The sequence below is a fragment of the Rhinichthys klamathensis genome, unplaced genomic scaffold (assembly GCF_029890125.1).
Source record: "Rhinichthys klamathensis goyatoka isolate OS25496 unplaced genomic scaffold, OSU_Roscu_1.1 h1tg000220l_1, whole genome shotgun sequence".
NCBI lineage: Eukaryota > Metazoa > Chordata > Actinopteri > Cypriniformes > Leuciscidae > Rhinichthys > Rhinichthys klamathensis.
The window spans coordinates 810,599-824,743 of record NW_026606744.1 but is presented as its reverse complement, the minus strand read 5'-3'; the positions used below and the strand labels follow the sequence as shown (position 1 = coordinate 824,743).

The window sequence follows — 14,145 nt, the reverse complement described above, 5'->3', positions numbered from 1 at the left end:
ATCGCTCTGCTGAATCGCTGCTCTTTCTGCTCCTTATAACTAAAAAAGACAGGCAACTTCTATCTGATTAGCTCAGATCCCTGTCACCTGTAGAATTTTTATTACAGCTTGACTTTTTCCATCTTGACATGAAAGTTAATTTAGAATCTGCACGACACATCTAAATCTAATTTAAACTTGTAAACAAGTGTGTTAAAAAAGAATGTAACATTTTGAAATAAAATTAATTAAAAATAATAATTTGTGATGTTGAGGAGATCAGATATTCTTCCTACTGTATTTACACTTGTAAAAAAAAAAACTAAAAAAACATTCACATTACATTTGATCAAAAGTCACTTTAAAGACAAAAAAATTCTAATAAATGCTGTTCTTTTGTTCTTTCTATAAATTAAAGAATGCTGAAAAATGTATCATGGTTTCCACAAAAATATTAAGCAACATTTTCAACATTGATGATAATAATAAGAAATGTTTCTTGAGCAGCAAATCAGCATATTAGAATGATTTCTGAAGGATCGTGTGACACTGAAGATTGGAGTAATGATGCTGAAAATTAACCTTTGCCATCACAGGAATAAATTACATTTTGAAAAAAATAAAATTGTAATAATATTTCACAGTATTACTGTGTACTATTTTTTTATAGTAAGATAAATGCAGCCTTGGTGGGCATAAGAGACTTCTTTCTTTACTGACCCCTGAATTGTAGTGTACATACAACCTTATACTATTTTTAAAGTGCACAACACAGGAATGGAAAAAAAAATGGGGAGCATCTGAAGAGAATCTGACTCAGTTTGAGTCAGAGGGTTATTTAAAACTGCATGCATGGTCTTCTGCTCCAGAACTGTCAGCTTTTCAGAGTAAGAGAGAGACAACTCTTGGAAAGAAAGAGAGAGAGAAAGATCCGTTGAATTGAATAGTGGGGGTTGTGATGGATCTGGTTCCCACCAGTAAAGAGGGAATTAACACATGATCATTTGTGTTCTTGGCTGGCAAGCGGCCCAGTACTGTAACCCAACCTGCCTGAGCTCAATCAAACATCGCCTGTCACCAAAAAAGGCAGACCAGCTCATCAAATCTCCCCCGCCCCCGTCCACACATGCAGAACGTTCTACTTCCCCTTTCTGTTGTGTTTTTTTTTTAAACAAGACAATGCATGAAGTAATTGTTTAAAATAGGACTGTGTATTTACAGACATGCATTTCCCAGGGAATTACTCATTTCATAACAACTTGTAATTTAAAACAATTCTGCCGTAGTAAAAAAAAAAGAGACAGGTTTATTTTAAATGATTTATTCTATTGGATTCTGTATTCTACCCCATGTCACATTGGTCCAAATGGCATAGTTGTGACAGTTCCAGTGCAACATAATCATGGACCTCACAGGTATTAGTCGTCAGCGTCACTCTTTACCCAGTGGCTACTTTGCGTATTATACAGGTTTGAGTCATTGCATTAAGACGGCTTAAAGTGCAGGGTCAGTACCACGGAGATGAGCTTTGTCTGGTCACCTGAGTCGGCTAAAAGGAAGCAACTGCGGCTGGAATGAATCCTGAGCTAGAGATGAGATCAAATAAAGCCAAAGATGCTAAATAAACTTAAATGGTAATGCATACAATTTTTTTTAGTGGGTGCAACCAATTCAATAGCAGCCAAAAGCTTGAATTGTTTACAGTGCAACAGAAGGTTTTATTAGGTCCATTGTTTATGCTCTATAGCTACAATTATGACATCAGAGACCACACCAGCAATCCATTCTTCTCCTGGGATTGTAACGGAAAAGACTATTCCTGCTGTGTCAGGACAGAGTTCGGAAGGAGGGTGGGGTGAGGTGTGGAGCAAAGGATGGATGAAGAGAGCGATGGTTTCTTCTGCCTCGTCAAACAGCAGCAAACTCTTTTAATCCTCCTTTTTAAAATCCACTTTTCTCCATATTTCCTCTAAGTCGGTCTTGACGGCCCCGAGCGTGTCTTTGCTCTAAAAAAAGACCAAAGTGCTGGTTAAAAATAGAACTGAGAGAAAAAGCAGAAAGTGAGTAAGAAAAAAAAAAGTAAAATTAAAGCCACACACAAGTAAATCAAATAAAAAAGTAAAGCAATATTATATAAACAGTGGACTTTGGGTCTTTCATAAAACTATTTTAAAGGGATAGTTCTGCCATCATTTACCATCATAACACCCTCATATCGTTCCAAACCTGTATGACTTTCTTTCTTCAGTGAAACACAAAATAAGTTATTTTGAAAAATTAGTTTTTGTCTGTAAAATGAAAGTCAATAGGGTTCAAAACACCATTGGACCCCAATGACTTTCATTGTATGCACCAAAATATCTTCTCTCACAGGAGAACATCATGAGAGTTCATAATTTTTGACTGAACTATCCCTATAAATTTGCCTGACAAGAGCAGACAAGCAAGTTTAGTTAGTGCACCACAACAAACATGTTCCTAATCCCTCCAAATCTCATGATTAATATCATGAATTATAATTTGATACTCTTTCACTTGTGGCTCGCCTGCACAGTGTCTTCAGTGACTGCGGTACCTTAGAGTTTTCTCTGAGCTGCTGTGTCTTCCGCTGGACTGTGGGGAGGCCTTAAACTGGGCCTCCAGTCTCGGGTAGAGCCCCCCTGCAGGCTGCAAGCACACAAACAGACATGGGTGCAAACTACTAGAGTACAATGCTGGAATACTGCTCAAAAAGATGGTAATGACATAGCAACAAATCAGAACACACACGTGAAAATGTACAATCACAGTCTTAAAGCTGCTTTAGCTGGTTTATCTAAAGGGAGTAAAGATGTTTTGTACCTCTTTTGTGTCTTTAAGCTTCGTCTGCTCCTGGTCACCGAAGCGCATTTTAGTGAGATTTGCTATAATCTCCTCCATTCTCCTCTGATCTAGAAAGAGTTTAGACGTATAGACATCCATCAAGATCATTGCAAATCTACACATAAGCTCCTTGATAGCTTTAGTGTCAGAAGCACAGCTAAAATTGTCCATAAAATATTTAATACCATTGATTAATTACCATAAAAAAAATCATTCAATAATGGTAAGCTTACAGTTTGAATCCTATTTAGAATACAAAAGTGTTTATAAAACAAAAACAGTATTCTTCTGAAGAGCTGGCAGATGTACTTGCTGATGGCTGGATTTAACTTTTCTCTGATGAGATTTTCAAGGGTTTTCAAGAGGTTTTAAATCATGACTCTTCTTTTATAAGACTGGCTCTACCACTGTGCAGTTGTGAGGATCTTTGTTATAGTCAGAGCATCTGAAAAAGATTCCTACCCTCCTCCCTCTGTGCGTCCTGATTGTACCTCATGGAGCGATTGCTATCCCACTTATTCTTCTGGATGCTGACACTAAGAGCGAAATAATGTATAATTCAGAGGCCTAGAAATTCATTTTCAATCATATGGCATGAGTAAGCATATCAATACAGCGTTTAAACAGATCACTCCTCCAGAAAACAGCAAGTCTTTGGAATCACTCACGTGAACGGGGTTGAGTCTCGAGATGGTGCCTTTAAGGAACAGGATAGAGTGAATGAAAAAGTGGCATACAACAACAACTAAACCAGACATTCATATTTTCTGAAGAAAATGCGGGTGATTCCTATGTAAAAGTCACCTTAAGTCTTATTGCTTAGAAAAATCCATCACCAATAAATTTGCAAATCAATGTGTTGCATTCACCTTTTCTCCAGATTTTTCCTTGCGCTGAAAATTCGGGGAGGACACCTGTCTTTTCAAAGGTTTGCCAGATTTTCTTGCCTTCTTTGCAGCTGTGTACAAAAAGAAATCTGTCAGAATCCTGAAAATTGTATGTGACTGCCACCTTCTGACCGCAATGAGGTACTGCCTAAATGCCTATCTGATGATTTTCTTACAAATGGGTAACATTTTAGCTCACCTTGTTTTTTTGAAGTCTCTTCTTCATCCCCGACCTCATCCTCTGTGACCTCTGACCCTGTAGTGTACTCCTCATCTTCAGACAGCAGAGACTGCTGCCGCTGCAAAAGGATAAATGAACATGTGATATGTGTCATTTTCGTTGTAGGCGTGTACTGTAGGAATGGTGTTGCGTTAACTATTTGAGGAATTGGCTTCTTACCAGCTGAAGACTCCAGTTTTTTAAGAGTGAAAACTGCAACAGAAGAGAAGGGAATGATGCTGTCATAATTTGAGATTGGATAAACAAATTTAGGTCAACAATAAACTGACGCATGTATTACAATAAATGAAAGCCAGATTCCTCCACCAAGAACATAGATAAAAAAAGAATTCTCACTTTATATCTCACAATTATTTAACGTAATTTATATCTCATGTTTATGGTTTAATATGTAATAATGCGATTATCTCACAAATGTGAATGTATTTCTCGTAACTGTATTTACAATGTGAATTTGTCATTATGCAACTTTATTACTTGGAATTGCAATTTCATATCTTACATTGTGACTTTATTTTTTATTAATTAAAACTTTGTAGTTCTTGCAACTTTACTCCTTCCAATTGCAACTATCTCAGAATGTGGCTTTATTTCCTATTTTAAACTATATCTCACAATTATTTTATTTTTTTTACTCTGGGGTAAAAATTGGTTTCCATAATATAAAGAGGAAATATGTTAAAAAGAAAATAAATTCTGCAGTGATGTAAAAATATCATGCATGTAATAATGATTATGATTTCCTTTTTTTTCTTTGATAAATACATTTTTGTCTGTCTGTATGTGTGCAGTGCGGTATTGTCTTTTGTGTTAATTTGTGATTGTATGTTGCTGATGGTTGCATAAAAAAAATAAAATAAAATAAAAAGACCAAAAATAAATAAATAGAAAGATGATCAAAAATGTGATGGACTCACAGCTGTTGTTTCCTTGGGTCTTTGAGCTGTAAGCATCCCTGGCTCCAGTGTTACATCATATCCTGGCACTTGTTCACTGGCTATGGAAGGGTCCTCAGAGCTACAGCAAAACAAAATGGATTAGAGCTTAAAACATCAGTCAAAAGACCTGAACACAACACTATACAAAGGATCAAACAAATCTAATATGGCATGCAGATAGTCTAATAGTTTTTTTTCTGAAGGAAGTTACTATAGTCTGACCTATCGGGCACACACACAGCCTCTCTGTGGAGCAGCAGGTCATTGAGTATTCTGGTCTGGGTTGAGTTTACATTGTGATCGCCGCAGTCACCACCATCTACCGCACTTACAATGTGGTCTCTTATTTTACAGCCCTGCACCAAAACATACACGGGCATTCGCAAAGTGAGACGGTTCAAAGGTCAGCTGAGTTTAAGAGAACATATTCAAAAGCAACAACACAAACCTTGGGCATGGAGGAGGGATCGAATCGTAGGACTTTCTGGTTGCAGCAGGGGTAAAGACCAATGCCGTGCCATCTATGATCTGCCCCAATGCCAGGATACACAACCGCCTCTGGGTGGTATTTACACTGGCCCAACTCCGTACACAGGAATTCCTGCCGTAAGCCAAACAACTTAATCAATTAGTAACCAACCAATCAATATCTATGTTTATCTACATATACACACTGTATTAAAATCTTAAACAATGATTTGTGACTCGTGAAGTACATATTTGTTTTACCTGTTTGCAGCGTGAGCAGGCAAGGAAATTGATGGTGCCCCAGATCCTCCAGTAAACCAGTACCCAGGACTTCAACTCTTCATAAAGCCCATTCAAATACTCATGTACCTCCCAGGCCTTATGTCTACACAGACACAGCACAATTACCAACATGTCATTGCATATGTGTGTATAAGACTGGAATATCAGCATTTGGAATCTAAGACTTCAATGAAAGTTTTATTAGAGTGTTTTAAATACACTTGGTGTGTATGTGATTGAAATACAGAGTGCCTCATTTAACCTGGTGTGAGTGAATATAATGTTTCCCCGGGCGTCTATGTTGATTTTGTTTGGAACACAAGGGATTTTTCTCTCAGTTTCTTTGGTTAAAAGCTTAAGGCAAAGTCCACATCTGGGGAAAGAATCACAACATGAAATTATTACACTGAAATCCACTTAATTGCACCAGAAGAATAATCTATAATACTTCCAGTACATGTCTATACAATAATACATCATGATATTATCATCATTACAGCTTGCACAGCAATGCAAAAGTTTCTCACCTGTACAGAGTAGATGCATTACCAGGGGAATCGTGATTATGATAACCATGATCAAATAATCTCTCAATCTTTTTCTGAAACAGTTTACTGGTGAGAAAGTACAAATCATCACAAATAAAGTACAAATCAACAACAAAATATTTTATATGAACATTATATTGTATTAACAACATTATATTATCTGTACACTACAGTTTTGGGGTTAGTATTTTTTAAATTAATGTTTTTATTAAGCAAGGACAAATTAATTGCTTAAAGGCAACAGTAAAGATATTCGTAATGTTTCAAAAGTTTTTTTATTTCAACAGATAATAAGAAATGTATCTTGAGCAGTTAATCAGCATATTAGAATGATTTCTGAAAGATCCTGATTTATTTGATCATATAAATGCAGCCTTGGCAAACATAAGAGACTTCTTTCAAAAACCAACCCTAAACTTTTGAACGGTGAACATTATAGAATTGTACAGAATATAGGATTAAAATCAATTTGTGCAAATTATATAATAATATTATGTATATATTTATATTTAACTCTTAAAATGGTATTAATATTTTATTATTATGTATTAAATATAGAATATAGACAAGAGCGACAACTGAATATAGTGTTTACATGTAAAATATTTACATGTTAAAGCTAATAAATATCCAGCTCTTTTGAATAACTCCACTTTTGTCCTGTGTATGTTTGTTCTCACCTTTTGAATTTGTCTTTTTTGTCCTTGAGGTCATCTGCCTCATTGTGGCTGAAGAGATCAGCGATGCGTCCGGCCAAGTTGTTGTTGATGCAGTTCATATTGCACGGCGTTGCTATGATGGCACTCATATGTTTGTGACAATACTGGATACACTCCTCAACCTTCAGATCCACAAAACACACGATAATCAAACACCTGAAGCCCATTTATCAAATGGATGAATAAATAAATGAAATCAACCAAACATGCTTTCTGCACACTGCTCAGACAAGGTTTAAATAAAAGCAATCATTTAACTATGGATAATTCGCTACAATCACATCTAAAGGATTATTAGGAACACCTGTTCAATTTCTCATTAATGCAATTATCTAATCAACCAATCACATGGCAGTTGCTTCAATGCATTTAGGGGTGTGGTCCTGGTCAAGACAATCTCCTGAACTCCAAACTGAATGTCAGAATGGGAAAGAAAGGTGATTTAAGCAATTTTGAGCATGGCATGGTTGTTGGTGCCAGACGGGCCGGTCTGAGTATTTCACAATCTCCTCAGTTACTGGGATTTTCACGCACAACCATTTCTAGGGTTTACAAAGAATGGTGTGAAAAGGGAAAAAAATCCAGCATGCGGCAGTCCTGTGGGCGAAAATGCCTTGTTGATGCTAGAGGTCAGAGGAGAATGGGCCGTCTGATTCAAGCTGATAGAAGAGCAACTTTGACTGAAATAACCACTCGTTACAACCGAGGTATGCAGCAAAGCATTTGTGAAGCCACAACACGCACAACCTTGAGGCGGATGGGCTACAACAGCAGAAGACCCCACCGGGTACCACTCATCTCCACTACAAATAGGAAAAAGAGGCTACAATTTGCAAGAGCTCACCAAAATTGGACAGTTGAAGACTGGAAAAATGTTGCCTGGTCTGATGAGTCTCGATTTCTGTTGAAACATTCAGATGGTAGAGTCAGAATTTGGCGTAAACAGAATGAGAACATGGATCCATCATGCCTTGTTACCACTGTGCATGCTGGTGGTGGTGGTGTAATGGTGTGGGGGATGTTTTCTTGGCACACTTTAGGCCCCTTAGTGCCAATTGGGCATGGTTTAAATGCCACGGCCTACCTGAGCATTGTTTCTGACCATGTCCATCCCTTTATGGCCACCATGTACCCATCCTCTGATGGCTACTTCCAGCAGGATAATGAACCATGTCACAAAGCTCGAATCATTTCAAATTGGTTTCTTGAACATGACAATGAGTTCACTGTACTAAAATGGCCCCCACAGTCACCAGATCTCAGTCCAATAGAGCATCTTTGGGATGTGGTGGAACGGGAGCTTCGTGCCCTGGATGTGCATCACACAAATCTCCATCACCTGCAAAATGCTATCCTATCAATATGGGCCAACATTTCTAAAGAATGCTTTCAGCACCTTGTTGAATCAATGCCACGTAGAATTAAGGCAGTTCTGAAGGCGAAAGGGGGTCAAACACAGTATTAGTATGGTGTTCCTAATAATCCTTTAGGGGAGTGTACAATAATCAAGATTCACCAAGTCTTTCCTGAAAATGATGAAATTGTGTCTCATTAGCGCTCGTTTGGGCAGTGCACAGAGTTGTCCAGAAGAACAACACAAATGATGAAACAGCCATCATGCATCATGCTCTTTAAAGTGTCCACTACAACCTAAAGGTCACCTAGCTCAGAGCACACTTACTACATTACCCAAAACATTGTCACCCCTCACAACACTTACTAAAGTTTCCATCTTCAAGAACTCGGAGGAGATCAGGATTGAGATGACATTGCTGTGCTCTGCAACCAAACACCACATAACATAACCGACAACATCACAAACAGCAAAACATCAAACTCACAGCCAATGCATAACTGTTTACAACCACGTCAAACACCATTCAGCCAGGTCATAGAACACACATTACACAACACCTCTGATGGCATCTTTGATTATAGAAATAAAATAAAAATAAAATAAAAACACAAAAGTAAACACACACAGAACTTCTGAAACAGTTCCAAAAAGACAATTACCCAGCTTGGGTTTGTCCACGTGTTTTCCGTGCGAATGTTCAGTGTTGTGACTCTTGATGTAGTTCATGAGCCAGTCAAAGATCTGGACATCACAGTGGACAGAAATGTCTACCTCGTCCCAGCGCTGTGGGTCCACAGAAAGATACTCTTCAAAGTATCGCATCTCTTTCACCAGAAGGTTTCTTGGACACACAAAGTCCTGCTTCAGGTTCTTTGCCTCATCGCAAACGTGGATTACCATATTGGGGCTGTGTGAAAGGAAAAGAAAACCGCATTTAGCGAACATATACAGGGACGTTATTAGTAGATGGTTCATTGGTGGCCTGATTGGCAGGGGTGGACTGGGGCAAAAAAGTCGCCCTGGACTTTCTGGCACAAAGCAGCCCATCACACCCGGTCCGCAACACACCTCACCATAAACCCACCAGCTCATTATGCACAGAGCAATTTTTAACACCACTAACTAACAAAAAATATAAATGCTATTTATTTTTTTATTGAAATGCTTATCATTAACATTAACGAATGACTGCCATACTTCTTTACATTATAATTAGTCTTTCCTGGTGCACATCTCTTTTCCATACAGGGACAGTTGAATATCACGTAAAGTTCAATACCTACCATAAAATCAGGCCATATAACACAATGCTCTGGTATGGTCTAGAAGACTAGTACAGAATGTGGACTGTTTTTGTGGTGCCTTTCTTGTGGTTATAGTATTTGTCCTTTCAGGAGTTTGACATCTTGTTTCTTGTCATGTTATGCAATAGAGCTCCAATTGTGGAAAACGAGTGTAAAAATTCTTATATTTATGAAAAAATACAGCATATTAGAATGATTTCTGAAGGAGTAATGATGCTGAAAATTCAGCTTTGATCACAGAAATAATAAATTACATTGAACAATATATTCACATAGAATGCAGCTATTTGAGATTGTATTAATTTTTCATAATATTTGTGTTTTTACTGTATTTTTTTAATAAATAAATTGAGCCGCCTGCTTTCAAAAACATTAAAAAAGTCTTCATTATTTCAAACTTTAATTCGCCAGTGTGTATATAAAATAATGCATGTGAACTAATTAGCTAATTATATTTTAATATATGATACTTTCCTAACATGGGGCATAGGCTACTTGAATATGAAAGTTGGCAGTTTTACCATGTTTTAGTGTAAGTTTGAGAATTATATTTTGAGTTTTATGAATCATTTTCAAATGACTGTGAAATGACTGAATAAAGCCTGGAAACAGATACACAAACATTCACTCTTATCTGTTATGCTAAAAACTGCTACGTTATTATTTCTTTGTGCATTGTGTGATGAATAATGTAAATGGCATTCAAATCTGAGAAATTCAAAAGGTTAGAAGTAGTTTGCATCCCCTGAAATTACTATCCGTCATTAATGTCGTTTTACTGTCAACAGTCGCCAAATATTGCTGTGTCGTCTCATCATGTTCAGATGCTTTTCTTACCTCGGCTTGCATTTTTCAAGCATTAAAAGTGCCGTGCTGCTCGGTTTCTGTGGACAGTAAACCCCGCCTCCTTCGATTTGGATATCTCAAACATTTTGACATTGACGAGCGCTTTTAGACTGCTGCACTGAGACTGAGCTCGCTAAGCAGATTAGAGTTGTTGCCTCAAGTGGGCAACGCGGACCATTCGTCTGGGCTGACAGAAGGATATAGGCTACGTAACTGAGCTAGAATTCATTCTTTATATATATATATATTACATAGTCACGAGCCAGTCCACATTGTCCGGTGGCCCGGGGCCCGGTGCTCCAGATGGCCAGTCTGATTGGTATGAATGTGCCTCACCTTTTATTCCCTTCTGTGGTAGTATCTGCAATCTCACTCTCTGCAGAGGCTCCTCGACCAGTAGGGATCACAGCGAGGCCTGAATACATATAAACAACCCCCTTTTAATGCGTTTATGTTACCCTGTATCTTTGAAATCGTCCCATACAAGTGAGATAGGGTACCAAAAATTTTGAGTCCAGTTTAGAGTCCAGCACTAAATAAAAGACTGGGCATTTTTGTCCAGACCCCACTCACTGACTCACCTGACACTGAGAGAGTGGCCTGATTGGACTGTGGTTCCCCCGTATCTCCGATATTGTCCAATAAATTGGATTTGATGTAAGTGGAAAAGGGTTCTGATGGAGAGCTCACTGCCCCGGTCAGTGGGTTACACTGCTCATCAACATGAGGGAAACTGCCTGTGGTCTTCAGCTCTTCAAACCTCTGTGCACACTACAAAAATATAAGATAAGCTGAACATCTCCAAACATATGCTAATGAAACTTCTGGATCTTTGTATGGAAGGTGTAGGTATTAACCTCTCATTTGTATGTACTGTGTTTGACAGCATTCTGTGATGGGAAATATTATTATTATTACCGGTATTATAATATTTAATATTTTATTATAGGGTCATTCCATGTCAAATCCACCAAATTTCGGAAACTTCAGAAAAAATAATAATATTTTGTTAACTTTTTTTCTGAAGAAACACAAACATAAACAAGTGATGAAAGCCAAAATATTAAATAGTAATCCACTATTTTGTAGAGGGGGGTCAAAATGAAAATTTTCACATGAGATTTGGAGCCAAATTACAGGGGGGTAAAAATGACTTTAAAAAGATGGCAGCATCATCATTTCATTTTTTTCAGATTGGTAGGTCTGCTAGTTAAATCTGTTGACTTTAGCAATCTTTGTTTCATTATATGCCAACGGTGACAGTTCAAAAATGGGGAAAAGCACTTCTTGTGTTTTTTTTTTGTGTACTCATGGAGCTGCATTAAGATCGCCATATCTCTGGGATTGGACCATTGAGGGCCTTTAAAATGAAGATACCAAAAGAAATGTTTGTTAAAACAAATCTAGAATTCTTGAGTTACAGACATCCAAACTGTTGTACAGACATGCTTTTTCCCATCTTTGAACTGTCGCCGTTTCTATATTCTATACAAAGATTGCTAAACTAACAGACCAACCAATCTCTGTGTAAAAATAAAATGATGATGCTGCCATCTTTCTAAAGTCATTTTTACCTTAATACACTATTTTTTACACTAACTTTAGTGAAAAAAAATGTTAGTTGGGATACAAAGAATGCCACAACTACCTACATATCTTGTAAATATCTATATAAATAATTTTCACACAACGAACAAATATGGAAATGATTTATGTTTTGTTCTTATTCTTTTTTTAGAATATCATTGTTTTAAAAAGCAATTATTCATAGGAATATAGTTTATTATATACGAATATCGTTTATATTATTTAGTTTAATATAAGAATATAGTTTTATAATATAACCTTATGATTTAAGAATATAGTTTTTATAGTTTATTGCACAGCAAATACAGTTATATTCTAGAGGCCTCGTGTCTCTTACCTCTTTAGGTGTGAACCCTGGCACCAACTTGGCAACATTCTCCCAGTTGATTGGCTGAGGCGATGCCCATAACGAGCTCAGCACTATGTCCAGCACCAGGAGGTTGTTGTCATATGGAAAGTTATTATTAACAGAGCAAAGACGATTCATTTCTGCGGAGAAGGAGGAAAATTATCATCTATAGTCTAGATTTTAACATTAACATTGGCAATTAAGCCATCTACTAGCTCTCTATTGTCCCTTTGTATTGATCTCCACTCCAGAGAAACAAGGGACAATTTGATGGAATGACACTGACAGCTGTTTGATATTTGGTAATGTAAGATTATGAGCACAGATACAACAAACACTAACGGTGCAAAGGAAATATAACTTATGCAGATGAGTATGTTAGGTGTGTGGAGCTGTAAAGATGCTTAGACAGCATAATAAATACCAGATCGTGACACTCCCCACGTTTCGTGTCGCATCGCTCAGTGAAATGCTAAGCTAGCCTAACACACAATCACATTTACCCTGTTCCAGGTTTATGCGCTGTTTCCTCAGGTAGCAATGCTCTTCTTTCATTCCAGCTGAGCGGTGCTGATAACGGGCTGGATTTGAGTAACATCAACAGAGATGCTGTGGTTTACTTTGATTTTATCCGGGTAAACCAGTAAAGTCCACATCCACACAGCATATACAAATAATAATAAAAACAAATGGTCAGCGTGAAATTCGCAGATTTATTGGGCATGACTACCCACGTTCGTATCTCTCTCTCCTCTTGTTAAAATGCCAGAGATGATGCTGCGTGCACGCGCAGCGCTCTGAGTGCGTGTGCCATGATGATGCTCTCGTCTAGCTGCAGTGTCCCCGGTTGAGCGCCTCCTCTCTCTGCTGTCCGTCCGTCTGTCTACTGCGATTTGACTGGATGCCAAAGCTCACTGACCCGTCCCTGATAACGAGAACTGAGAAAAACGATTGAAGGCAGCCCGTGGCAGAGGATTAACTCCTCTTAACATCCCCTGCGCTGCTGCTGTGTTGTGCCCCTGTGTTTCCGGTGCCGCAGTGCAGCAGGTGCGCGCCGGCGTCCCCGTTGCCAGGCGACAGCCCCAACATTCTATTTGATTGATGGGGTTCTGTTTTTAATATGGGGCCCAGAGAAACACAAATTCATTTACTCTCTATAATCAAGTCAGTTAGATTGCTGAAAGAAATGTAGCAGTGTAGATGTTCTGACTGACTAAAGACTTATTTTTAGACAGAAAGAGATGAGGTTCTAAATCGAGGTCTAAATTATTGTGCAATACAGTCTCCTGATTTAATAACCATAGTGTGCAGCCATGGATTTAACTTGTATACACTACCATTCGAAAGTTTGGGGTTAGTATATTTTCTTTAATTAATACTTTTACTCAGCATGGACATATTGAATTGATCAAAACAAAAGTGACATTAAAGACATTTATTATGTTGCACTTGCATTAGGATGTTATGATTTCTTTTTAACATAAATTCTGTTCTTTTGAACTTTCATCAAATTCTGAAAAAAATATTAAGTAGCACAACTGTTTTCATCATTGATAATAATAAGAAATGTTTCTTGAGCAGCAAATCAGCATATTAGAATAATTTCTGAAGGATCATGTGACACTGAAGACTGACTTAATGATGCTGAAAATTCAGTTTTGCCATCACAGGAATAAATTACTTAAAAAATATTCAAATAGAATTCAGTTGTTTTAAATTGTAATATTTCACAATATTACTGTTTTTACTGTATTTCTGTACAAGTAAATGCAGCTTGG

General features: G+C 37.6%; 2 protein-coding genes across 3 annotated transcripts in view; one reads left to right on the top strand and one right to left on the bottom strand.

The window, feature by feature from the left end:
- The window catches only part of minpp1a (multiple inositol-polyphosphate phosphatase 1a), a 224,032-nt gene that overhangs the window by 27,048 nt on the left and 182,839 nt on the right, over nt 1–14,145 (top strand). The window lies entirely within an intron of this gene.
- Nucleotides 1,285–13,457, bottom strand: sanbr (SANT and BTB domain regulator of CSR). Of its 2 annotated transcripts, XM_056264295.1 has the most exons (21): nt 12,871–13,455; nt 12,356–12,507; nt 11,013–11,202; nt 10,768–10,846; nt 8,941–9,188; nt 8,645–8,703; nt 6,886–7,046; nt 6,185–6,271; nt 5,920–6,030; nt 5,637–5,760; nt 5,356–5,508; nt 5,130–5,263; nt 4,887–4,986; nt 4,129–4,161; nt 3,928–4,027; nt 3,711–3,799; nt 3,510–3,538; nt 3,304–3,377; nt 2,821–2,909; nt 2,555–2,646; nt 1,285–1,985 (listed from the first exon to the last, which is right to left on the bottom strand). In XM_056264295.1, the coding sequence occupies exons 1-21, from the start codon at nt 12,920–12,922 to the stop codon at nt 1,949–1,951; spliced, it is 2,193 nt and encodes a 730-aa protein (XP_056120270.1). In that variant the 5' UTR covers nt 12,923–13,455; the 3' UTR covers nt 1,285–1,948. The 2 variants fall into 2 exon arrangements, with proteins under 2 accessions (XP_056120270.1, XP_056120271.1); XM_056264296.1 differs by lacking the exon at nt 1,285–1,985 and having other exon boundaries at nt 2,821–2,904; nt 12,871–13,457.